This window comes from Anomalospiza imberbis, chromosome Z (assembly GCF_031753505.1).
Source record: "Anomalospiza imberbis isolate Cuckoo-Finch-1a 21T00152 chromosome Z, ASM3175350v1, whole genome shotgun sequence".
Taxonomy (NCBI): domain Eukaryota; kingdom Metazoa; phylum Chordata; class Aves; order Passeriformes; family Viduidae; genus Anomalospiza; species Anomalospiza imberbis.
Genome location: NC_089721.1, coordinates 58156938 through 58184533, shown reverse-complemented (window position 1 = coordinate 58184533; position 27596 = coordinate 58156938). Strand labels below are relative to the sequence as shown.

Genomic DNA, 27596 nt, shown 5'->3' with positions numbered 1-27596 from the left:
GTTGTGTTTCTCTCCTCGCAGATGTCGTGGCACCCACAATACCACAGCTCCAAGTTCCGCCACGTGTTTGGCAAAGCCGCCAGCAAGGAAAAGTGCTACGACTGTGTGCCCATCACCCTCAATGTCCACGACAACCACTTCTGCGCTGTGAACCCCAGCTTCATCGCAGTGGTGACCGAGTGCGCGGGTGGCGGCGCCTTCCTCGTCATTCCCATCAAGCAGGTGAGCTCCCCAGGGCAAGCAGGCTTTCGAGAGCACGTCAAGAGGCTGGAGGAGGGACAGGCTTTCTAGGGAGCTAGACTGCAGAGGATAGTCAGTTAATGCTGTTGTTCAAATTGCAAAATTATAGAAAAGGCCCCAGTTGCCCTAGCAGGTGACTCCTGGCATGTGTGTATTTATATGTCTTGCATTGCTGCTTGCAGATTTTTAACACCTTGCTTCATTTTACAACTCATTTGCCTTTCTTGTATAATCAGCAGAATATGCTGTTCAGATGTTTATCTCCTGTTCAGATGTTTATCTTCAGATGTTGTCTTCTGGGAGAAACTGCAAATCAAAAAGTATTTAGTGGATAAAGGAGGCAAAACCAAAAAGATGCTTTAGTGACATGGATTCAGCTGTGACCAAAGGAGAATATGGTATGTTTTATTCTACCATCTCCTTTGTGAAAGAATGGAAACACAGTTATCAGGCAATGAAGCTCTTAAACTTCAAGCAGTGATGCTGTGAAGACTTCCCTTTCAGAAACAAATGCCATGTATATGAGTTTTCATGACTTAGGATCTGGTGAGAGGGAGAAGCTGGCCGTCTGATGTTTATTGCTTCAGTAAAATTAGGCATGCACTGTTGTGGATTAACTTCAATATGAGATTATGATCTGTCTGGAATCAGGACAGAACAGATGAAAGGCAAAAGTTCAGCCTTTAATTAAAAGTTAATTGATGGTGTTATTGCAATGCCACTTTTTCAATATATATTTGCTAAGGATGAAAGTGAACTGGTTGTGCTTGAAGAACCTAACACAGTTTCTGGCCCTTCTGGACTTTGTTAATTCATTCCTTCAATGCAGTTGCTGTTTAGAGACCGTCCTTCTAAAATTACCCACTACCCTGTTTTTCTTGAATGATTCACTTCTGCCCCCGCAATGATGGTCTGTTGAGGCTCAACAACTTGTCTTTATCACAGAACTGCATCTGTAGGCAGACAGCTGTTGACTATGGGACGTGGTGTGGGACTAAGCTCTCAAAGTGTTGGCCAACGTAGCTGAAGGTGCTTGTACTGCTTACTATTAATTTTTCTGTCTTCTCACCTCTTCTCAGCTTGGCTAGTCTTTGTAGTAATTTTTCCTTCTTACACCTGCTCAGATACTCCACCCAGTTTTGAAATATTGCATGCAGAAATCAAAGGCATGGTAGAACTAAAAAAGATACAGAAAAAGATAATTAAAGTATGTAATTGAAAATACGAAAGCACTTTCATATGAGGAAAGACTTTGCAGGTCAGGTCCCAGTCAGTCTGGGAAAAAAGGCAAGATGTATAAAGCTGTGAGGAGAAGAAGTTTAAGGAGCAACTCTTTTTGATTTGTTTGGTGAAGGGACCAGGGAGCAGACTTTTAGCAGCAGATGTAAATGCTGCTGCAGTTCAGATGTGGAGCTCACCGTTCTGGATGCTGATGAGTCTGGAAGAATTAATGGCTTCAAAATGGAGCTATGGACAGGAGATGGTCCCTTGAGGGTTAATCTTTGGTTGTGGATCAGAGAAATTAGGTGCTTCACACAGCTGTTCTCTGAATATGGGTTCCTGACCTATGCTGGGGGTAAAGCAGCCTCAGCCTTCCAAAGAAAGGGATTCCCTGAGTCAGGACCTGCTATTTTGTTTTGTCTGATACACTTCCAAAGTGGTACCATCTGGTGCAAAGCAGAAACTTTTGACTTGTGCTTCTGATGGTGTGTTTTTTTGTGACTGCCATCTATTGCTATGAAGGTGAGCCATGGCAGACAGTGTACTGGACACCTGGCTTGTGGCCTCGGCTGCCAGGGCACAAAGGCAGCCTGTTCTGGAGACATGTCTGGGACAGTACTGCCCTCTTACAGTGGACAGCTGACTGTGATTATTTTTCACTGGATTCACAGGAAGCAGACACATCCCAAGTGGGACAAAGTGTGGAGGAAGAGCCCAAGAGACCAAGAGCCAGGACAACGTTTGGTCAAAGCAAGAGAAAGTAGCCAGGACAGGGAGAGCTACAATTGGTGAAGAGGATAAACAACCTGTTCAGGGAGCTGTTCTTGTCCCTCTCTCCAATGCAATTTTTAGTTCATTCTCCATGCGTTGCTGCTAGGGGGGCTGCCTGTCTAATGATGACCTTGAATGACGCCTCAGCTTTGCTCTGTTTAACCACCTCTGTGCTTGTTTGTTGTACTCCTCTCCTGCTGAGTCACAGACACCAAGGTCTCTCATCTCTTCTTGAATAAATACCACTTCTTTCCTTCTGCACCAGTCTTCTCCAAGAGCCTGGGGCTGGGGTAGGGCTAGGGACAGTGGAGGTTATGTAAAGAATGAGTTCTTTGCCCTAGATACCATCCTTTCAGCAGGCCTTTGCATTCAGCCTTATAAGAAATTAGTTGAATATTTGCCATCACTTTGGAAATGGTCTGTTGCAGGGTGTGTCAGTGACATCCTGGTGAATATGTGCCATTGAAACCAGCTGGGTGGAAGGGCAGCACATCTCAACAGAGAGGGAAGGGGCTGTGGCCACAGGGGCTGCCTGGTGCCCAGAACAGGCTGACTGACTGTAAATCTTACAAGTTCAAGGAGACATGAGCTCAGTGACTGCAACTGAGAGATCAGCTGCTTTCTGAGAGATCAACTGAGAGATCACAGTGTGGCCTGGGTGTGGGGGAAGTGCATGCACAGCATGCCAAAGAAAGATCTTGACTGGGAGGGAAATTTTGTGGCCTTCCTTTGAGAGATTAAGTCCTGCCTTTTTCCTGTCCTGACAACCAGACTATGTTGAGACCGCATCTGTCTCTCCTCTGCACCAAAAAAAAACCTGTGAGAACAAGGTCCCAAGAGACAGGAGACTATTTATGCCCAGGTCTGCAATCTCCAGTCTTTCAATGAGTCAGCACCAGATGTGAAAAGGAGGCTATCTGTGGCTGTGCAAGCTTCATAGACATAAACTCCCCTTCCCTTCTCTCTGGGAACATGGGCTGTAAAATGAAACTGATGATGACTCCTCTGGCCTTGGGTAACTGACACGTATGTGAGTGCTGTGCTGGTGCCCTTTCGGGGCAGAGGTGGGGCTGACCGACCTCACAGTAATCTAGCCTGCACAAATCTGCTTGGAGAGTTTTGACAGATGTTCCACTAGAAGTGATTTTTGTCAGTGAGCTCCAAGCTTTTCCAAAATGCTAGAATTTTAGAAAGGGAGTGGTTGAAAAACTGCTCATTTTCAAGCTCTGCAGGCAACTGTGGAAGTCAGGTACCACTTCATGGAATGACAGCACATCTAGTTACTGAAATAGTTTTTGAGCTGTAGAATGAAATTTCTTCCAGCAATGAAGATCTTCACTTCCACATGCAGATGTGCATCTGAGATCAGCAGCTCTAGCTTTACGTCATGTATGTTTGTTGGCTCTTGGGGGTTAATGTGTGGTGAGTTCTGCTCTTGTCCCAGGGCTAGCAATGGGGCAGGTGAGACTGGTGGCTGGGAGAACAAGGGGTCCTTTTCCTAAGCCTGCTGGGGAAGTGGGAGTGGGGTAAGAGAGCTCTGAAGGATGGGTCAGGCAATCTGGGCTTCGGACAGCCTGGTAGTCTCCCAAAATGGAGTGGGGAGCAGACAGACAACTAGCTCTGGGAGGAGACAGAATTCCCTTAGGGATCAAGGGATCCCTGTGGATCCAGCTGTCCACCCCTTTTAGTTGTCATCTTGAAACCAAGCTCTGAAGCCTACTAAAGGACACTGTGGGTGGAGGAGTGCTTTTTATTAAAGGCCTTTTATCTCTCTTCTGCCTTCCCAAATCTCTTTGCATTGTCACTGTTATAAAAGGGAATTGTTTTAGACTGTAGTTTAAAAACCACAGTCTTTTACATTTCAAAGCCCTTTGGATGTTCAGTTTAAAGCAGGTTAGTCCCAGTTTATGCAACAAACTTTCCAGTGAAGCCAAAATAGTTACACACTGGTATCCTGTTCTGTATTCAAAATTGCAAAACCCCCCCAACATTTAAAAGCTGGGAAAATTATGTCCTATCCACAGCCGGGTTAGGGGCAGCAGTGGTTCCCCTCGGCTCTGCTCTCCTAAGGCCCACCTCTGGAGAGGTGTAGGGAGTAGTACACTTACAGAAGTGTCTGCTTTCTAGGAGAGCACACATTTGCAATCATTGCGGTCCACAATTCTTCCAGGTAGGAAGCAGTAAGCTGGTAAGCACCACCAGCTTGCCATTATGTCTCCCTCTTAGGTGATTGACTTTTGCTCTTGAGCTGATGCCTAGGGTGGGTCAAGGGGCTCCCCAAACTTTTCCTTCTTCTTATGGAGGGAAGCAAGCGTAACTTCAATGCTAATAAAATCACCACCACCCTTTCTACCATTTAAATATTCAGACTTGACGCTACAGCAGAGACCGTGCCGGCAGTGTGGGTTTGTTCAATGCAATACAGCCCCCATCTGGCACAAGGCTCTCAATACACCTTAGGGCACTTGGTGCGGGATTTGTCCAGATGCAGTGCAGATGCCACCTAAACATGGCATGGTTTTGGGGTTTTTTTTTGAGAGTCCAGAATGCTGACTGAATTTGGTGAAGGGCTGGATTTGAACACCATCAGAGAGAAACAGCTTGCCAAAAGAAAAAATTTGTAATTTGTGTCACAAATACCTTTTTGCTAGACCCAAAACCTAAATAATTTTTTTTTTTGCTTCTTGTAGGAAATGTCTTCTGAGGCAGAGTTTGCTGTTGCTTTTCCCCCCATCAAAAGATCTTTACAAAACATCGAAGATTCATCTTATTCATAGGTGTTTCTTCTCCAAATTATGATTTGGTGTCTGAACCTAATGCTGTCTTCCAAATGTGCAGGCCTGCATGGGAATTTTTTCACAGCAGCATGTTCTTAGGAAGGCCTGGCAGTCTTTCTTTCCTTTATGGTGGTATCATCAAGACTTGACTAACAGGGACAGCAAAAACCCATCCTTAACAGACAGAGACCACACAGGGCATTTGGAAGACAACAAGCAGAAAGAAGTTTCTTTCTGGAGCTGCCTTGAAAATGTCCTGTAATTCCATGGCTCACCTTAGGTTTGATGATATTTTTTTTTTCCAGACAGGCAAGCTTGACCCACATTATCCCAAAGTATGTGGGCACAAAGGAAATGTTCTGGACATCAAGTGGAATCCATTCAATGACTTTGTAATAGCTTCATGTTCAGAAGATGCCACAGTAAGTTTACCACCTTGTATTCTGTGTTAGTACCTGGCTAATGTACTTTTTGGAGAATGAAGTTGAAAGAAACCAAAAGCTCATGAATGTGAAATGATGTGAAATGTGAAAGCATGCATATTTTTATTTAAGAAGTCAGGAAAGAGTAAGATTCCTTTCCTTCTCCTGAGTTCAGACCTGCGTGATGCCTTCCAGATGATATACCAAATCAGTGTAATGAGGAAGATGCATTTTGTAGGGGCTGGTGCCTTTTTTTGTTGTGTCTGTGTGATGAAAACAAAATATGAGTTTAAAATGGAATGGCTATTAAAGTTTAATCTCTTTGAAACTCTGTCTTTACATTAAAAAAACTTCAACACAAGATTATCTGGACTAGCTCTTTCAGATTAATTCTCTGCAGAGCAAGTTTGATCTTGTTCCTGCACTCGGTTGCTCTGTTAACTCATGCTGGATCAGTTGTGGTGAGGAATATGCATCATACAGTTCTGCAGTGGGTGCTTTGGCTGAAGATAGTGTGATTAAGATGCAGACACTGTAGCATTTGAAAGATTGAAGTCATGTTTGTAAGGGACAATTTAGCTCATATGTCCCTACTGGAAGATCACTTTCAAAAGGTCTTGTAAAAGTGTGATGTTGGCATCTTTGATAGTGAGGACATCTGACTAACTGCCATGCTTTTTTTTCCAGAGATCCCACATGAGATCCTACTGGGTTTATTCTCACTCTGCCATAGAGCATCAGGGACGTTTCTCCTGTTATTTTCTCCAGCCCTGGCTTGGTTCACGTGCTCTGCCATTTTAGTTCTGCCAAAAAGTCACTCTTGATTATAAGCTTTTTTGACCGTCTTTCCTGTTTAGTGACTTGTCTTTCCTTGTTTGGATATTCCTCTGGCTTTTTTTTTTTTTTTTTTAAGGCTTTTTTCAGTTTCTGGACTGATGGTAAAGATTTTATTGTAGCTTCCAACCTGTATGTCAGGTTTTCATGCTGTCTCAGGAAGTACGGCATGGTATGACTTACTTATGGCAGAGGGCACCACCTTGTTCACTCTTTTCAGCCTCATATGAGAAATGAACACAATCTTCAAAACATCCCACTGCAGTTACAGAATCACAGAAGCGTTTGTGTTGAAGGGGAGGTTTCTTTCACCACCTCTCTAGGCAGAGCACCTGTTCCTGTTCTTGACTCCTCCTATGGGGAATTTTTTTCCTTCCAGTGTAGCTAATGACTGCTCTATCCTGTCCTCCTAATGTGCATTTCAAGACAGAGCCTGACTCTATTTCTCCCCCAGCTTCTACTCACAGGGTAAAGTGCTGCAGACTCCTAGCATCTTTCTTGCATTGGGGGGTGCAAAACTGGATACACTATCCCCAGCTTTCCTTTCTGGTTTTCTCCAGAAACTTGACACTGGATCATTCCTCAGACTAAAGAATGGAAACACAGAGCATGTCACAGGTCTCAGTACCAAAAGTTGTTCCAAGAAGTCTGTCTGTCTGTGACTGTACTCTATTTTTACTACTCTCCCATCCTCATCCTAGCACCAGGAAATGGTATCTTTGGGGTCATCTGCACTGTGACATGGTGTAGAGACATCTCCTCCCTGCCTGCTAAGTACCAAGGACAGCAGACTGTGTTTCTTGGTGTGACTATCTTTCCTTATGCCTCATAGCTGGACCTTGGATGTCACTTTGTCCATGCCCTACTCAAAGAATTGGATTGCTCCAAGCCTTGTTCAGATGAGTTGAGAAGATCTCTAAGCCTACAGATCCTGTGGCCTCACTAGGTCCTTCTTCCAGGTGTTGAGTATCCTTCTAGGGAAAATTGGATGCCTCTGATCTCCAGGCATTGCCACATTGCCACATACAGCCACTGCCTTTGATGCTCTCCTTGTGTATTTTCAAAGAGTTTGGCTCCATCTTCTCTGTGCCTTCATGCTATGCAGTTGAAGGGCAGCCAGAGACTGAACAAATTATTTTCTTTCAAGCTCTCCTCAGGTTTGCTGTGTTACTGCTTCCTTCTCATCTCTTGTCTGCTGTTGGACTTGTTCTGTGGGGTCAGCATCTTACTTAACCTGGCCTGTTCTGGAGAGCTCAGGTTGGACATACTGTTGAAACGTCTTGACAGCATTATTTCCTCTGTTTTAAGAGAAGTTTGAGAAAGGTTTTTTGGGGGTCACAGAGGTGTCCACCACTTCCACTGGGCTGAACATAAGAGGAAAAACCTTCCTTCCAGTCTGTTGTTAAAAGCCTGGTGCTCTCTTCTGTGTCTGAGCATTAGTAAGCCACTGTGCAAGTAAGACTTGTGTGCAAGGATGCATCTAATTGCTTACTGGGCTGATCCTCCCTTTGAGGAAAGCTACAACCTTCTGAGTAGATAATGGAAATTTCACTTCTCCCACATTTCTCAGAGGTCTTTTGACCGTTAACCAGGCTTTCTGGAGCTTGCTTTGGTGGTACCACTGTTACCAAAAATCGGTAAAAATAAAAATTCCTTAACACTAACGCAGCATTAAGAAGCAGACATTATTTCACTGGGTGCATGAGGGGATATCTCCTCTGAAATATCATGCATGCTGACTACAAAAGAAACTCCAGTTTAGATACTATATTTTATGTACATAGTCACTGATTTTTCCCTGAATAAACATACATATAATAATAATTTCCCTCAAATCAGTAACGTATTTTCTCTCTCTGTTACACATGTGTTCTTCTGTCCTGGGTATCTCTTTGGTCATCCCTGGTCATCCCTCTCAAAATCATACTCAACTGCCTAGTCAAGTGGTAAAAGCTGGCACAACTGGGCTGGTTGCTTTCCAATTCTTCTTCTTACAGAATGGGCATTGTGCAGTTCCACAGGCCAGTAGTTTTTGAAGAATAGGCATTGTGTTAGCCTGCCAGGTGCAGACAATTTTTCATCTGGCAGCACTACAGCTATCTTTTGTGGTGCATAGCTGGAGCTATGTAGAATGGTACTTTTGGGCATGGGAAGGATTGTATGTTCTCTGTGAACAGCCAGTTCCAGTTCTCGCTGCTGTTTCAGGCAGGCTTAGGGCTGAGGCCTATGCAAATGCCTAGGGGCTGAGAGTTTGATCTTATCCTCTTACTCCCTATATTCTTCTTGGCAAATCATCAGACATGAAGAGTTCAACTTGTTGAAGATCTGCTGCCCTCTGGTTAGAGGGGTAACTCTGTCTTTTACTTCATTTTATCAGGCTTTCTTCAAGATGTAGCAGGGTTAGACAGCTTGTTCATTCTTGGATTGTCCCTGCTTGCTCTGCAGGCCTGAGTCCAAGACCTGCTTGTTCTGCACACTAAAGATCTGGCAATTTCTGCTATTTAATGCAGCCTGAGATTCCAGCCAGGCGCTTTTCTCTGCTTTTATCACCAACCATTTTACAGCACGAGGAGTGGATGGTTCTTTCTAGGCAGTTTTTGTCAGCATGAACACAACCTATTTTTCCCTTTTCTTGTCTCTCAGCCCCATTCCCTTAGTGACAGCTGTTGAAACTGTAAGGAATCAGTTAGTCTGATTGTAAAGTGAGATGTTTTCTGTAACTACTGTAGAAGTTCATGTAGATACTGCTGGACTCTACAGCTGTTACGTTTCTGGTGGGCTTGATTCCTTATTGGGATAAACACTGCTGAGAAGGGTGCTTATGATGTTTTCCAGGAGGTCCCAGAATCTGTGTCTGCTTCTTACTTGTCTTAGAAAGGAGTGATCCTCATCAACCAAACAATAGGAGACTTGGGCCGCTGTGGCTGATTTCCACAAACTATATTCCAAAGAGCATTTTGCTTTTGCTTCAGGCTAAGAAATAGAAAAATTATGACACACGCATAGTAATTTTCATTGAGCCAAAGGATTAATCATCTAAATAGTTGTGTTTCTAGGGTTAAGAAAAACCCTAGGGTGAGAAAAACTCCTTTTATACCCGTGTAGGTTCAGCCCCTTTTGGTGGTTTCTGCTATTGTTTTTTCCACCACAGGAGGACAGAGCATTTTTGTCTTCATGCAGCATCCTTCTAGAAGGACCCAGAGCTGTAGCTGGGCCTGTTACAAGACAGCATGCTCCCAGTGCTGAGTGGCTTCAGTGCAGTGCTGCCCAGTGTCTCTACTCAGGGTGTCTGCTTTGAGGCCATCTGCGTGGTGTTCTGTGAACTTTGACAAATGGCTGTGTCATTTGCAAAGAGTCCAGACTGGTGCAGCTTTCTGTGACACACATTACTATAGCTGTCACCTGACCAGAGGAGTTCTCAGTTCTTCTGCCAAGTGACACTGAATGGATCCTCAGGACCAGGGTGAGGAGGGCCAGTTGAGTAGGACAGGATTGAGCTTGGATCAATCACTGCTATAATACCATAGAAACGTAGAATTATAGTATCTTTTGGGACTCAGATTTGCTGGCTCCTGCTCAAAATGTGTCAAGAGGCAAGGTCTACAAGATTTCTTCCCCTTGGGAATAACTTTTCATAATTGTGCTGACAGGTCTAAGGGTTGGATTGCCAAATTTAAAGAAACTCTGGTAGGACTGCTGTCTGAAGACAGAACATAAAGAGGAGTCTTCAGGTCCACAGAATAGTAAAGATACAAATGACAAGGACAGGTGTTCAAAAAAGCCAGGTGCATTCCTATTCACTACAAAGGGAATAGTAATTGCAAGGCAGTTAATTGCTATGGGTAAATTCCAAATTAGCTCCTTCTCAGGAATCTCACAAAGACCCATGCTGTGCCATTCAGGTTAAAATCTGGGACATCCCCAATCAGTTGCTAAAAAGAAACATTACCACTCCGAAGAAAGAACTTCTTGGGCATGCTCGAAGAGTCGGTCTGATTGAATGGCATCCCACAGCTGATAACATCCTCTTCAGCTCTGGCTATGACTACAAGGTGGGTCTGTGTTCCTAGGACACCCTGTTTGGCTTGATGTTTTGAAATTTATTTTAATTTCAAGCTGTAAGATGGCACTAAAGAGTTCGGAAGCTTTCTTCAGGGAGAAATTCCATGGTGAACCAAAGGCAAAAGGATATTGTTATAAGTTCAAAAGGACTGTCTAACTTTCCAGTCTTCTGATGAACTTCAGTCTACTCTGCACTTCTCATTTACTGAATTGGATACAGCATAAGATGCCATCCACTTTTCTTTGTGCTACTGCATATATACGCACTGGTGTTGTCTATTTTTATGTATAAAATGTGGTTTCAAAGGAAATTCAAATATTGGACATTCTTAGCTGACACTGATACATTGCTGTTAGTATCAGGAATTATTTTAAGTGCTGGAGAACAATAACTTATGATGGTAAAACCTATACATGTAGAGAAAAGATGAAGAAGTGAATAGAGTACACAAAGTCCCTGGTGTGGGGCAGCAAAGGGCTGATTTTTTTATTATTTTTGCTCCAGATAATGATCTGGAACCTTGATGTCATGGACACTGTTCTTTCAAAGCCAGTGAAGATTCTTGATGCTCACAAAGATGTAGTCCTCTCCATGTCATTCAACACAGATGGCAGTCTCCTTGCCACTGCTTGCAGGGACAGAAAAATACGTGTGATAGACCCTCGTGCTGGAACAGTCCTACAGGTAGGTTGGGTTCAGAGGTTTATGGTCCATCTAATCTCATCTCTTGGAGTGTTTCCTCTCCTGGGTAGCTTCATTGCCATAAAAGATGATGCATCTGCATTGCCCAAGGCACCATATGGTGCTGTTCCTTTCTACTTTCCATTAAATGCTTGCTGTCATTGTTGAAAACAGGGATTTTGTATCTTGATACCATGTTCCTTGCTCCTTGAAACCTTACTTGGATTGTATTGTTTTCATAGATACCTCCTGCAGCCCTCTGAGGGACATCATGGGAGGGAATGTAGAGATCAGGTGGACAGGTGGATGCAAGTGTATGTTTGTCCCAATGACAAATGTCCCAATGGTTGTTCTTGTTGCCTGGATTTTGTTGGCTAGGTGCAGCTGGCTGCATTTTGTAGCTATTTGCATAGGTTTGTGTACACAGAAAGTCCTGCCTGGAACTACTAAAGACTGCTGTCTTGCAAATATGTGAATCAATAGTTAGGGAGGTGAGATTGGCTCAGCAGGTCAGAGCAGAGTGCTAATAATACCAGGATTGTGGGTTTAATACCCATATGAGCCATTCGCTTTAGAGTTGGACTTGATGATCTTTGTGTGTCCCTTTCAACTCAGAATATTCTCTGGTGTGGTTGAGCTTTTGGGAATGATCCTGAAGAGTTTAGGCCACTGTTTTCAGATGCCTGTGAAATCCTGCTCACCATTGTTCAGATGGGCTGAGCAGATCTTTCAGATGTGAGTGAATGAGAGTTATCAGGTAAGATGAAATGTTGCAACAGATGTCTTACTCATGCAATGTCCTTTCTCTTTCCCAGGAAGGAAGCTACAAGTCTCACAGAGTCAATAAAGTCTTATTCCTTGGAAACATGAAAATGCTGTTTTCTACTGGAACGTCTCGGTGGAATAATAGGCAAATTGCATTATGGGATCAAGTGAGTTGGACCAAAAATCTTAACCATACCAGCTTTAGTTTTCTCTCTTTTGCTGTCACTTTAACTTTCCACCTGCCACATACACAAGGATTGATTTATAACAGCAATTCAGAAGTGATCTGTCAGATTCCTGAAGGGTGATAGATCTTACTGTTGTGAGACACAACTGAGTTTCTGGAGAAGTTTTCAATATAGAAGCTTAAGAGAACAAAGTGAATGCTGTGCCCATGTCCTGGTTTTGGCTGGGATAAAATTAATTTTCTTAGTAGCTGGCACAAGATTGTGTTTTGGATTTAGTGTTGAAAGCACACTGACATTTTGAGGTGTTGCTAAGTAGTGCTTACCCTAAGTCAAAGACTTTTCAGTGTCTCATGCTCTGCCAGTGTGCAGGTGCACGAGAAACCGGGAGGGAGGATATCCAGGACAGCTGATCTGAACTGGCCAAAGGGATATTCTATACCATAGAACGTCATGCTCAACTGGGGGGACTTGGCCAGGAGCCATGGATTGCTACTCAGGGACTGGTTGGGCATTGGTCAGCGAGTGGTGAGTGGTTGTGTTGTCCATCACTTATTCTTCTTGAGTTTTATCCCTCTCTCTCTCTTTTATTTTCATTACAACTGTTATTGTTTTGTATTTTGTTTTTTTTCCCAATTATTGAACTGTTTGTATCTCAACCATGGGTTCACCTTTTTCTGATTCTCTTCCCCATCCTACCAAGGGGAAGTGAACAAAGGGCTGCATGGTACTTAGTTGCTGACTGAGTTAAACCAAAACAACCCATTACAAGAAGGACCTCATGGTTACTGTAGCTCTGACTTAACATGGCTCTTACTGGTCTTAAGGGCAAACTGGTCCTGGAAAGAGAAATAAACTCTAGACACAGCATACTCAGATGAAGCCGTCAAAGAAGAAAAGTGTGTCAGGTGTTTTTGATTTCTGATGATTCCTGATGGTAGAGTACTGAGGTAGTGCTTAATTGGTCATTTCCAAGACATCTGATCTCCTGTCAGGATGGCTGCTAGCCTTATGAAACCCTGCTCTCATTTACCCTTTCATATGCAATGAGATGTTTTTACTTTGTCAGCATCTAAATATGTCCCTCTGCATCAACCACCATGCAGCACAATCTTTTGTCTCTTTGTAGTGCTGTCATGTTTTGTTACCAGACAAAGCTAGTAGACTAGGCCTATGATTTGCTATGTTTCAGCTATGTTTGGATGTGGCTTCTTTACACACGTGAGAGGCAAAGCACTATGCTGCTGTCTGAAGGCTTTCTACAGTGCTAAGCAGTGCTGTGACACTTCATTGGTGTCATGTCAGGGTTTGACATGCTTGGTTTCACAGTGGGAAGATCTGTGAATATAAAGCCTCCTTAGGAACAGGGATTGGCACAGAGCCTGCCCAGCAGGCCTCTTTCTTGTGTCCACACCCATCTTTGCATCTAAACAGAAGCTCTGGCTTACTGCAGCCTGCAGCTGGTCAGTTCTGCAGGAAAATATGTGTGTTAACCCTATGCTAAATACAAGTTTATGTGAGAATTGCCACATGGACAGCCATAGGATACCAGAATCTGCTCTGTCAGTCCTCCTAAAATCATTCCCCTCAGCAGTGCAGAAATAGCTTTGTACAAGACATGCAAGTTTTGCATATGGAGTGGTGTGCTGTGTCCTCCTATGTGGCTTACCTGCAAAAGGCCAGTGGGAGGTTCTGTCCATGCAGCAGGCACCTCCCCATTGTGCAATACTGAGACTGCTTGGCTGATGCAGACTGCTCTTGTGGGTAGTGCACTATTGTGAAAGTATTGCCTAGACTAGAGATTTTGAGAGAATGTGAATAAAATTCAGCGTGAATTTTACAACCGTGGTGCAGGTGTACCCTGAAGGCTCCTTCATCTCCTGTGGTCTGGCCCATGTAGAGGCAGGCAATGTTTCTTACTTATCTACCCTGAAATGCCATCAGATGCCTGAGGTGTTATAGTGGTAGGAACTTCAGTCAAGGCCTGGGACAGAGCACCCATTTCTCACCCACAGAGCTTTGCAGCAGTCTGTGCATGGCCCCTGCTCAGGGCTGTGGGTCATTACAGAGCTGTGCTCACATGCCACTGCCAGGTGGGGTTCAGGTGAGGTGTCCTGGACTTGAGGTGACTGACAGGTGATTGCAGCTGACTCTTTTTCCTGTGTCCTGCCCAGAATGACCTTTCTGTGCCTTTACTGGAGGAGGATCTGGATGGCTCCTCGGGACTACTGTTTCCCATCTATGACTCTGACACATGCATGCTTTATGTGGTGGGAAAGGTAAGTGCTTTCCACATCAGCAAGTGCAGGCCTGTTTGATTCTGCTGTCAGCCTGTGTTGTGACAGACTGAGGTCAAAGATGCTCCTGAAGCATGTTAACCTAAGGATATGAGCAGATGGAGTGGGGCCAGAGGGTGCTTCGTCATCAGGCCACATTTACCACGTTCACATATGTGCCGTGTTTATTGTGGAGAGGTACACAGCTGGGTCCTCATTCCTGTATAGGAATTTGAGGATAAACATTCCTGTATAGGAATTTGAGGATAAACATTTGGTTCATTGTTGATCCTGCATGGCTTCTTGGGGCCAGGAATTCTTCTCAGACTGTCATGCTGAACAGCAGGATCTGGCTGATGTTGATTTTCTTTGTCTTTAGGGTGATGGAAACATACGGTACTATGAGATAAGTCCTGAGAAACCATACCTGCACTACCTGATGGAATATCGTTCTCACTTACCACAGAAGGGAATTGGTGAGTGGTGGAATGTCTAATGTTATAACAGGATTGTGGTTTCTTCATTTTAGAGGCTGCCAGAGTCTAGGACTATCCAAAATACTGTTTAGAAAAGAGAATGGGTCAAATTCCTCCACACAGGTTTACAGGCACTTACAGTCAGCTTGCTGCAGTTCACCCAAATATGACAGGTGGTATTACAGGGTCAGAGCTTGGAAAGGGCCCTTCTGACTAGCATGGGATGGGCAGTTTTACCAGTCACTGCTACATCTCCTCTCACACTCCTGGTCAAGGTGGAAAGGAGGATAGTATGGATTTAAAGGTGGAGAATGCTCCTTGCCATTTGTCAATCTGCTTCAAGATTTTTGTCTTTGAGATCTACTTTCATCATTCTCACTCTGTGATTTCTCTGGTAACAGATGCTTCACAGCTTAATGCCTTCAGTCTTTATTGCTTGTCTGCCTTCTTTTTTACTTCTTTTTTCCTATTTAGAAATAGATCTATTGTGATTAGGTCACCTCTCCTCCCTTGGCGACCCTTGCTTATTAACCTGTCTGTGTACTACCCACTGTTTAACTAATTCAAGTCACAGAATTTAGCTTTCAGCCCTCAGACCTTATTGTTAACCCTTTCTTGAACCTTCTCTGGTCAACTCTGAGTCATATTCCTCTACATGTTTCTAGGATCATTAACGCCCCTCCACACTACCTGTGGTCACTCCTGCTCTTAGAGAACATTGGTACGGATATTTGGCAGCACTGAATTTTGTGCCTGCAGGTTGCCTTAAAAAATTAAAAGGAATATATTATTTAAAACTTAACTGTAAGAATCTCCTCATTATTCAGTTTTTATAATCCTTCTGGTACAACATCTTTATTTCTCGTTGTCATAGTCTCTTTAAAAATATTTTCATGCAAAGTAAGTATACAGGTGTTTTTAAAAAGCTTAAGTGAATCAAGTCTTCCCTAACCTGCTTTATTGAGCTAATCAAGCAATGCTAAGGTTATTGTACAAAAATTCCTTTTCCATATTACCAAAACAAAATACTGCGTGGAGGAGTGGAGTTTAGATTCACTTTTAGATGAAGTCATAATGTAAGGAGCAACAGGCCTTCACGTAGAATCTACTGCCTAATGAAGTTACTGGGTATTAGTAGAAAACTAAGCTTGTGCGCCAATGAAGCAAGGTCTACGAGCATAGGGAATCTCTTTTTTAAAGGGAATTGATGTGGATATAGTTTTGAACTGTACAAGCTAATGAGAGAGAAAACCACTGAGGTTATCAGGTACTTAGAGACCTTGTGTGGCTTAGCCAGTCCCTAAAACACAAATGGACAGAACTGATGTTCATACCCTTCTCATTCTCATTTCTGTTTTGGGACAGCACTGGGGGAGGACACTTGCCTAGAAGGTATTTCACTATATTTGGAGCCTATTAGAATGAACAAGGAATAGGAGGCTTAGCATGAAAACCACACATGTATGTAACAACATGATCTGACAGAAAATAAATTATTTAGTCTAGTCATTTGTGCCACTGAGCCAGTTTTGGATGCAGACCTCAAACCATGCTGATGTGGTGCTGATGCTATGATTCCTCTCAATTTTTGAAGACCCTTTTCACATGGCTGATGATATTAACTTTCCTAAGGAGATTTATACTCCATTTATTTCATGCTCTTGCCCAGGAATGATGCCAAAGAGAGGTCTTGATGTGGCAGCTTGTGAAATCTTCCGTTTCTACAAACTGATTCCAACTAAAAACCTGATTGAGCCCATTTCCATGATTGTGCCTCGACGGGTAAGTCAACCTCAGATCATGTTCTTATCAGAGGCAAATATCACTGAAAAAATGAGGGCACTATCTCCTCTCTGCGACTCTTGGGGACAGGAGAGTAGGTAGAACAAGAGATTTTCTCTCTCCTGGCATGGGGGATGTCGCTGGCCTGTTTCTGGGGCAGCCCTGCCAACAAACCCTGTCTGACTAACTCAAAAGTTACTCAGGAGTTAGGTCTCTGTCTAATATCTTACTTTCAAGACATGCTGCCAGGTCTGCTAGCTGTCTGTAAATTTCTCCAATAGAATCTGTTTGACGTAATGACAAGAGAGGGAGAAGAGTTGGAGCTGGTGTTGGGTGGCATAACAATCTCTTTGTGGAAGCAAGGAGAATCACCCTGGTAAAACAGGAACTATGAATTCATGGGTCTTTACCCATTGGGTGGAGTTGTGTTACAGACAGCTGTTCTGCAGCATGTAAGGCATAACCCATTGCACTGAAGGTGATGTAGGAGTAAGTCTCAGAGCTGATGTCATTAGAAAAAAAAATAGACCTTGAATCTGTAGCTAGCCAAGGTAGCTCCTGTGTGATTGTGTGGGCATGGGAAATGTACAGTACATGGGAAATGTCAGTAGTGTGCTCTGTACTTCCAGAAAGTAGAATATAAAAAGAGGGTACGAGTTCCTTGAATTCAGAGATACAGGAGAACTAATGCTTACTGCAACTCCCAAGCAGGTGTGTTCCTCCAGCTTTATCTCCTTGGCCAGTTTTTGTCAGTTGATAATAAGCTGATGCTTTGTGCCTTGTCCATCCTTTGTATCCACGTATTCATCTTCAGGAACATGATTTCATGGGAGTTGAGTTAGCCTATGTCAACCTCCCCCAGTCTGAAGACCTTACCAGCATGAATTAAAATCAGATACAATTCTTCTGAGTTGAGCGGAGGAGCAGAGAGGTCAAGAGCAGGTGAAAAGACTTTATGTCATGCTGGTGTGTGCTCATGACACTCTCTGTGCTGAAGGGGAATAAGTTCATTTCTCCACCACAATCCAGTATGACCTCTTTAAGTCAAAATCTCACTGACATAGTTACTCTGGACTTTTGTTTGCTTCCAGTCGGAATCATACCAGGCAGATATCTACCCCCTGACTGCAGCAGCCCAGCCGGCACTGACAGCAGAAGAATGGCTCACTGGGATTAACAAAGGTCAGCGCATGGAGAGCTCTCCAGACCTTCAGTTCCCCTGTGGATGCCATAGCCTGGTCAGAGAGTGAGAAAGCTAGATAAGTTTTCCCAGAATCAGCCTGGGAGACTTTAGGGAGCTAGAGATAAACAATGATAGCAAATTATTAACAACAACCTGCAGGTGGTGTTTTTCTATTATCTGTTTTCTTGTTTTTCTTATAAGATTGTTTAAATTGGCAGCTTGTTACTTAGCAAATCAGGTGAAAGGTATTGATTAAATGACCAATCAGGTCCAGTATTGGACCAGTGTTTAAAAAGAAGTGGTTCAGTAAAGACGAGAGGTGCTTATGCCAATTAGCCTTCTGACTAAATATGTCATTTGTGACACTCCCCCGGGCTTGGGTAAGCTGCTGCCAGCTCTCTGGCCTATTACCTGCAAGAGAAAGAGGAAAGAAGGTAAAGGAGAGACATAGTAAATATGGCTGGAAGCTAAAAAAATTTGTTGGCTGTAAATTCTGGAAGCTGCTCCGGTCAGGTGCCTCCACGTTTATCTCTGAATGAACTGGTTGAAGCTGGCTGTTAGAATTAATTGCTTACACCTGATTTTTGAGTGTGGCTTGGGAGTGCTCATTTATCTCCTCCCTCCCCAGGGCCTCTCTTGGTATCCTTGAGACCAGGCTCTGAAGCTGTGAAGTCCCTACCACAGTTTCTTGAGCCAGAGCCCTTCATGGAAGCTACTAACCTGAACCAGCAACCGGGAGCACAAGGAAGGATATCACTGGAGGACAAGCAGAAGCCAAGAGAGATTGAACATGGCAGAAAAAGGCTGAAAGCAGAGGAGAGTCTGCCAGAAGATAAGCAAATATGCCTCTCCAATGGCTTTGACATATTTGAGTGTCCACCACCAAAAACTGAAAATGAGGTAAGAATGCCTGGGGTGAAGTTGGAGCTACAGGGGAAGCTCAAAGCCAGATGATGAAAGAATGCCATTCACATGGTGGAATCTGAGATAAATGGGCCAGGAGACCAGCTCCCTTTTGATGCCTTTATTAAAGTGATTAGCTCTGGGTGGGGGCCCGAGGGGTCATGTGCACACCACTGCTGCTCCCTTTTGCGACGCAGAGGAGGAGGTGATCAGTTCTGCTTCACAGCAGAGCTGGGGCTTCCGTCCTCATGTGCGTGCCTAGGAAGACAATTTCTGGCTCGTTGGCCGGAGTCCTCATTCTAGTCTGGTTCCACTTAGGTTCTGGTTATGGACTTCTAAAACCCCGTTGGAGAGGTAGAGTAACTTCTCCCCAGTAGGTCCAGTCACTTAGTTTTCCAAATTTTAAGTTGGCTCGTTGTTTCTAGGGTCTTTTGTTGGGTTTTCTTGAGCTTTTCTTGATTTGCATATTCCTGGGAATGTTTCCGGTCACCATTTTAGGGAGCAGCAGAGGCGATACCTGAAGGATCCAATAAGGGTACAGGTAAGAGGGAGTACAACCAAGGTGTATGTAAGGGAGATAACAGTGGGGGAATATAACAGGGGCATATACAAGGGAGTTAACAGTGAGGGGTACAACAAGGATTTAACATTTATTAACCTAAGCTCTAAATGCTTTAACAGCTCCAACCATATTGATGTTCATAACAGTACTGGTTTCTGGGCCTCCTGTTGGGCCCCTCCCTGGGAGGGGGGAAACCCTCCTGGAGCAGCTCTGTGTCAGGAAAAGGAGGCGCACAGGACTTTTTCTGTCTTCAGCTTCCTGTTTATTATTATCTTATCTAAAGTTTTGTGCGCTGTCTATACCAGAGGGTCAAAGTCAGTGCTTCTCTGGGGGTCAGGACTCCCAAGAGCAGACAGAGAAATATTCCCTATGCCCTGTGTTCTCACATGGTGGCAATTCAGGGAGGATTTATTTTGCAGGCCTGAGTCAGTGCAAACACTTTGTTCTTTGTGGCAAAAGCTCTGCCTGCCCTGACTGCCACAAGGGAAGCAGAAATATGGCCTAGCAGCACCCCAGCTGAGGGGGTCTGGAAAGGAGGGGGCAGTCAGCATTCTCACTTCCTAGGCATTCTTGTGGGACAGACCTGCCTGGTGACTGGCTGGGCACAAGGAGGTCCTTGTGATCTCCAGTGTAGCAGTGTGCCGAGTGTGGTGTGCTGGGCGGTGGGGAGCCAGGGGAGTGACTGTCCCCTTGCGAGCTCTCCAATCCCAGTTATCGGCAGGTTTGGTGCAGGGACAGATGAAGACAACACGGGTCTTGGGGTAAACCAGAGTGTATTTATCAGATGGACAAGGTGGAGCCCCAAGACCCCCAAGAACAAGCTCGGGGGGGGGGGGGGGGGTTTAACAGAAATTTTATACAGTAACTTAGGTCGAGTGGTCTAGGAAAGTGAACCAATAAGGATGTGGTAAGGGAGGAGTCTAAGGTGGGGCAAATAGTTTACAAACCTATCAGGAAAACAGGGGAGGGGAATAACACAAAGTAACGAATGGGGTGTCAAGTATAACAACATAGACAGGGAACACTCTGGAAGGAAGGGTAGGGATAGGGAGGACTGACAAGGAACATTCTGGAGAAAGGGGTGGGAAAGGGGAGGACTGACAACTTGGAATGGAGGGCGTTAGGGAAGGCCTTGGGAAGATTGGCATCTTGGGAGAGGAGGGGATTAAGGAGAACAGGGGGCAGACATGAATTTAAACAAAACATACTACAACACTCCAGGTTTTGGAGAAGAGAAGGGGGTTTATACAGGATAACCCTTTGATGAGAACCATAGTCAGCAAGCCTGGTGAGGCAGCAGGGATTTATGTGAAAGGACTGGGTGTACTCCTGGTGCATCCATGTAGTCTTAACTGCCTGACTGTACTGTGGACCCTGACATGGGAAAGAGTCTGCATCTGCAGCTCACTGCTGAGGGACAGCTTGTTAGTGCAGTGCTGTTGAGGTTGGCTGTTGGTTGCAGCACGCATCTGGGAAAGGCTGTAGAAAAGATTCTGGCAGGTCCATGATCTGTCTTTAGTAATGGAAAAACACCTCTCTGTATAATAATCAAAGCTGGCACAGTGGTGCATCTCTGTGATTTGTCAGCTTCCCACTGTTGGCAGCTCGGGGACATTTTCAACTACATGGTGTGTTTGCTGTAGGGAACCTTGGAATCATTTTCTTCCTCTACCTGTCTCCTTTCATCTCTGCAAGAATTTAGCATCTGCATCGTGATAGGAAAGGAATTTCCACATCTAAATTTCCCTGTGGAGTGAAAAAGGATATTTTTCCACACGCTTCTGAGCTGGCACCCCAAGGTTACAGAACCAGCCCTTGCAGAGCTGAGTGCTCTGCTGCATGCGTAGTGAAAGACAATGCTAGTCCCAACTGGAAGAAGAAAAAGGACTTGTCCAAGGTCAGAGAAGGATATGTGGCAGACCCAGGAATTTAGACTCCAAATACTTTCTGTGAAACACATGCAGTCACAGCCCAATCTAGTGAACAACTGCTGATGTTGTCTGCTGGTTGAAGGTCTCCTCCTTAGATGTTTTTCTTGGAAATGATGTGACAACTCTGGTGGCGTTGTCAGGTTAAGCCTATGCTTTCTTAGTGTAAAGTAAATGAAATGTGTGTTTTCTTACAGCTTTTACAGATGTATTACCGGCAACAGGAAGAAATCCGTCGACTACGTGAATTCGTAATCCAGAGAGATATCCGAATTAAACAGCTGGAGCTGGAGCTCAGAAACCTCTGCATGGACACAGGCAACTACTGAGGTTGCTGGCCTACAGCTCTTTGTACCCCTGGACACAGGGGGAGACTCCAGTTCCTGCAGATAACTCCTCCTAGGTTTTTTAATGGGGGTAAAATTGGTATTACAGGCAGCATGGACTTCCCTGGCTTGTGGTGGTCACATTTCCCTAATCGATTTCACCGTAGAGCAGGACAGGAATGAAAATGACTCCAAGTGAAGGCAAGAGAATGAACACTTCTAATTTATTTCAAATGCACCACTCTATTTATAGGGAGCATCGTGCGGATTAATTTCGTTGGTCTTAGAGTAAAAACATCTCACACCATTGGTGTGCAGTGAATGACGCACGGTGGCAGAATATATCTATAAACAATGTGAACGGCAAGATAGATTAGAGAATTATTTACGTTCTTTCCCAACTGTCTCCCAGGCTCTTGCCTGGTTAGAAAACCTCTCTTTTTCTCTCTGACTGAACTGAGAATATCCACAAATCATCACCAGACAGTTTTTAATAGACTTGCTGCGCTTCTTCAGGCTCCCCTTGCTTGCCTGCTCACCAATGTCAGAAGCTTGTGTATTAATGCTAGTGAGAGACTTTGGAAAATCTTGTTCTTCTGGTCCTGGAGAAGCTACATGTTAAGCTCTAGGAATGACCTGTTTTGCTGGCCCTCCACATGACAGGAGAATGGGAGACTGAAGGCAGCTACCAGCTTCTTTTCTTGTCCTGGGGACCAGCAATGGGGCTCCTGTGGCTGCTGTCCCCTTGCCCAAGGAGTCTACTCTGCTGAGCTTCAGAGGCACCTCTAACTCCAAAGTGATCCTTATGCACCTCTCTCGCCTCACAGCTTGGCCCTGCCCCCAGGTGGTTCAGGAAAGCTGTGGCTGCCCTGACCTGGTGCTGGGGATAGTCCTGCTCTGGGGGCTGCACTGGGGATTCCAAGGGCCAGCACTCTTGTGATAGGAAGAATCAGTGTTGGATGTCCTACTTTAAAAAGGTCATGGTATGGGCTAGTTCTTACCAGAGAAGCTGAAGAATCTCTGTGTCCTGTGATTTAGTGCCCTTATTTCCCTTCTTCTGCCAAAGACCAGCTGCAGTCAACTGGGGGTCAGCAGAGATTGAGAACATTTAAAGCTGCACAGTGTTGACAGTGGGGGAATTTGCTAAGAGGGTTTAAAAGAATGAGTGGGGAGTTGGACCCCAAGCCCACTGCAGGCATTTCAGCAATGGTGCTAGAAGTGTTGTGTTAACCACAGTAAGATCACAGGGCTCTGGCCAGTCATGAACATCCCTCCAGGATTGCTAGAGTATCTCTTGTCCTTAATGACTATAGCTGCTGCTTCCTTCACTCCCAGGTGCCAGCACCTTGTCCCATTCCTGCAGCTGTCTACAGCTGCAGGTTCTCTCTTGCCAGCTATGTGGCCCAGCCTCCTGCATCCTCCCAGGCTGCTCAGCCTTCCTCAGCCTGGTAGCCACACTGATCTGTGCCCTTCAGCACCAGCTCTCTGGCTCAATGCTGGACCTTACAGAGATGTCTCAAACCCAGGCAGAGCAAGCAAACACTGTTTAACCTGCAACTGTGCACCTCTATTGTGGCACATAGAAATCATGGAATCAACAAGGTCCAGGGGATATGTCTAGGACACATCCTTGTCACCAGATGTGTTTTATTGGTTGCAATTTTTTTTTCTTATTTTTTAACACAAAATAAATTATTTAAATTATTTCCAAAGTAAAGTAGTTTTTCATGGGGACTTCCTCTTGAGGTCTGTTTCTTATTCTGTGACTGACTAGCATAGAAATACACAGGGGTACACATAAGAACTATGGTTCTTATCCTTGGGCTCTTTTGATTTCAGCATTTATGGAAAAGAAGTTGCTTTTATTTACATTTTAGTGAGACTTAATTTAATTTAATCAAAACTTATTTTTTAGAAAGTATGCCTGTAAAAATGTGGACTGTGAAATGTATTTAAATTTGGAGCTTAACTGCAACCACTAATCTTTCACTGGAAAAAAACCTTGAGTAAATGGAGTTATGCATTCATGATCTGTGCCTAAATAGTATTGAGTGATCATTCTAACAGTTTCAAAACTCCTGAAAGCTTTGTAAAAAACTGTTGAACATGGGGATAAAAACCAAATCTGTGCAATGAAAAGCAAATATAACTGAATAATAAATATAGAGATTTACATTTTTATACCTGCAAGATTGTTGTTTTATTATTGTGTTTTTGAAGTGACTGAAACGTAAGCTCAATCAAGGTCAGAAAAGAATGTCACCTATCGTCTCTTTTGCTTGTGTCAAGCTGTGGCCTTACATTAGTAGGTGGGTTGTACACAGACTTATGCAGATGGCCCTTTTTTTTTTTTACACCTTTCCCAGTTGCCCTTGATGCCACAAAGGGGTGGCCATTGCACATTGTTCTGAATTGCTGTGTGTGTTGCCTTGAGTAAACTCAGTCCTGTTGGAGATGCATTCTGTGTGGTTTGCTGCTGTCTTGCAGTCCTGGCTCTTCTCTTGTGCAGTACAACTCTGACCTGGCTCTTTTAGATATTCCATATGAGGAGGGTCTAATGTGTTATTACCAAATTTACTTATTTGAAGACAGAATTTTGATTTAGCAGACTGAAGCAGCACAGACAAAGCACAAGATAGCAGCTACAACCTCCAGCTAGGTCACAATACTAGCAAAATTCCCATTATGCTTAATGTCATGATGCTGGGTATCTCCAGTCACCATGAAAAAATGTGTGGTCTGAAGCCAGCTCATGTCTGTAGCTCTCTCTAAAGGTAATTTTTATGTTTTTGTTTTGCTTTGTTTTGTTCCGATTCCCAAGGGCATGGTAGCTGTGGTGAAAATCTGAAGAACCGTCGCCTGTGCTCATGTCCTTGGAGCTGTCATTCACTGTAGCGGTTTGTTGATCTGTTACAGCTTTGGGCATGGAAATGGTCATGGCTGCATTTAAGATGTAATTTTAAATGTTTTTTGTAACATATTTTAGGCCAGTGTAAGGAGAAACAAAGGTGGAAATTACTGAAGGAAGACTGTGCTGAGAAATTAGTGCATCTGCCATGTCATCAGGACACTGTGACCTCCTGGTCTTGTAAGGAACCTTGTGCTGGTAAGAGTGCCTGGGCAGGCACTGTGGCGCTCCTCAGGGGCTGATATAGTCTCACTGCTCAGACCAAAGCCTAGAAGAAGGCAGCAGCAGGCAGATTAGTGTGGAAGACAGAGGAAGAGCCTGCAGTGCCTTTGCAACTCTGGTATTATGGCTGCTTAACCTCAAAAACAGAGTAAAACACAGTCCTGCAGTGTTAGCTTGCCTGCTGGATTTGGAAACACAACACTTCACATCTTCACCCTCTACTCTAGGCCAGCTGTCAACTGCAGAATAAAACATTGACAGTAGTTGTCATTCTCATTTTATTTCTCTCCTTCAGGCTGGCTGAAGGAAGGCTGTACCCTTGGTGTGCTCAAGGAGCTGCAAGCAGAGGAGAACATGGAGATGATGGCTGTTGTTTGCTCTGCAGTGGGAAACAGCAGATCACCCTTGTTGTCTTGGACTGGGTAGCATCCATCCCTAGGACAGGGTGGCTGCGAGCTGCAGGGGGGCACTGAAGTGAAGTTGCAGTATCAGGAATTGCCTCTTGGACATTCTGCAGCACTATTTCAGAGCAGGATCTCTGAGCTTGTGCTGGAGCCACTGTGGTCTGTCTACAACTTGTCTGTGCTGGGGAGCCCAGGATGGGACTTGGCACTCCTCACATGGCCTCACCAGCACTGAGGGTACAGGAAGGACAAATTCCCCTGAGCCGCTCTTAATGCACTTCTAAATACAGCTGAAGATAGTGTTGGTCATTTTTTGCAAGAGGCCAGTGCTGCTGGCACAAACTCAGCTTACTGTCCAGCAGGACCTTGCAGCACTTCTCTACAAAGCTTCTTGTCAACTTCACAAGTCCCCAGCATCTGCCACTGCATGGAGATATTCCTCCTTACCTGCAGGATGGTGCAATTGCTGTGCTTTATCACATTTCTCCCTGTCCAGCTCTGCATTTCACCTGTTGAGGTCCCCCCAAAGTGCAGCACAGCTGTCTACTGCACCTTCCACTCCTTCCACTTTTATACGCTCTCTAAACTTGCTTGAGTCTTTGCTGTCCCGTTCTGCAGGTCACTAAGGGAGAGGTTCAACAGCTTTGGATTTGTTTTGTAAACAGTTTCTTGGTTTTCTGCTCAGAAATCCAGGCTGACTACTCCTGAGCACCTTCTGATTCTTCATTCCTTTAGAAATGCTCTCCAAGAGGATTTTGTACAACATCTTCTAAAGGATTGCATGAGGCTGTAGTTCATTCATCTTCTTCCTTACATAGTTAGAAGACAGGGCTGAGAGTAATTTGCAACTTTTCCCACTCAGATCCACCTGTCAAAGAACACTGAGAGTGGCCTTGCAATGCCACTGGCCTTCACCTGCCTCAGCACACTTGGGTCAAACCCATCTGGCTCCACAAACCTGTGTACATACAGGATGTTGAAGCATACCTTAATCTGCTCCTCCCTATTTTGAGCCTCCCTAATCTGGTATACAGCACGTATCTACTTATCTACCTCAACAATATCCGTTATCCTCTGTGAGCTTTCCCTCTTCTTAGAACCTGGTAATGTTCTTCAGATTATCACCATGGCTGCTGTGCTTGTGGGAATCAGAAGTCTGCTATGAACAGCACCTCTGTAACCAGTGTTTCATGGACAGTTTCTGGTGAGTCCCCTTTGGGCACAGTGGAGAAAACTACTTGGGTGCCCACACTCTTCAGCAGTTCCCCTCTGCTGTTGATGTCAGCAAACCCAGTGGGAAGGATGATGACTTCTAACTCCAGTTCAGAACGCTGAATGACTTCTTTATTATAATAATGCCATAATACATTAATATACTATATAGAAGAAGATACTAAAAACTACATGCTACTCTCTCTAACTATCATATCTAACTCACTCACAACTCGTGACCCTGTTCGTGAGAGTCCAGACACAGGCGGATCTGATTGGCCATCAGGCTCAAACAATCCACAGTGATCCAACCAAGGGATCACTCCAGGTAAACAATTCTCCAAACACATTCCACAAGAGAAAAACAAGGAGCAGAAATAGAAATTGTTTTCTCTTTCATTCCTCTCTGTTCACCTCAATGAAAAATCCTGAGAGAAATGTGCTTGCCACATATCACCGTTTTAGTATAAATAAAAAAAAAATAAAATAAAAAAACTGCATCTGCAATTCTTCTGCAGGAACCTGCAAAAGACAGCAAACACATCTCAAGAGGTCCCCTTATCAATTTTCTAGTTATCAATCAAAAGCCAAATCAAATACTGATGTGGAATGTTCAAAGAGATCCTTTACCTGCAAACCATCTATCAAATCTCTAAAACAAAGCTTACAATACAAAAACCCAAACAACAAGGAAAAGAATGCTCAAATTTCCAAGTCCAAGCAGCTGATTCTCAGGAGGTGTCCATTGACTGGAAACGTTGATCTTGACATCCTCAAAAGTCCTTCTCAGCGCTGAAACAGAAAACTGCTGAATCCTGAAACAAAACAACTGAAGAAAAGTCCAAATAACAATAAAAAAACCTATAAACAAAAACCAAATGCGACATCATATAATTATCAAACACTAAAACACTGAATGTCATCCCAGAGGCTGCAACAACTGATAAAACCAACTCTGGGCTGATCGTCAACCATGCAAACATACCTTTCATACCATCACCAAATTTAAAAAAAGCCTGAAAAAACATCTGAAATGCCATGGCCAAAACTCTTAAATCAACCACTTTTTTTCTTGTTTTTTGTCTTTTCAACCACCTCTATTTAATTAATCTTAAATCTAATTTAAATGAATTTTTTTTTCCCTGAATGCTGAATGCCCAGCAGCAGCGGGTTTTAGGACCCTGCGGAGCTGGTGGCCCTGGGGGCCAGGTCAAACGACCCAAACCCAGCCAGCGGGGCGGGGGCCCGGGCCCTGGTGGATGGCCCCAATGACCCCAGCCCGGCCGGCGAGGCGGGGTCTTCATCTTCACAGCCCGCCCCCACCATGCGGCCAGCATCACGGCAACTCCTCCAGCATTTTGTTCATCCCGCACCTCAAACGAGAGCAGCACACAAGAACTGCCCCAGGGCTCAGCAGAGAAGGTGCTTTCCCCAGAGAAATGCTGATTCTCAGGA

The 27596-nt window shown here is 44.3% G+C and overlaps 1 protein-coding gene and 1 long non-coding RNA gene across 2 annotated transcripts; one reads left to right on the top strand and one right to left on the bottom strand.

Annotated features, from left to right (window-relative positions):
* On the top strand, positions 1-22539 carry CORO2A (coronin 2A). Its single transcript, XM_068176985.1, has 12 exons — positions 1-222; positions 5315-5431; positions 10168-10317; positions 10833-11012; positions 11825-11941; positions 14134-14238; positions 14615-14711; positions 16381-16493; positions 17585-17675; positions 18305-18576; positions 21267-21558; positions 21883-22539. The coding sequence occupies exons 1-11, from the start codon at positions 22-24 to the stop codon at positions 21396-21398; spliced, it is 1575 nt and encodes a 524-aa protein (XP_068033086.1). The 5' UTR covers positions 1-21; the 3' UTR covers positions 21399-21558; positions 21883-22539.
* On the bottom strand, positions 22044-26194 carry LOC137465167 (uncharacterized). The gene is made up of 2 exons (XR_010994580.1): positions 25812-26194; positions 22044-22584 (listed from the first exon to the last, which is right to left on the bottom strand). It is a non-coding gene; the product is annotated as an uncharacterized lncRNA (long non-coding RNA).
* Positions 26195-27596: the final 1402 nt, after the last annotated feature.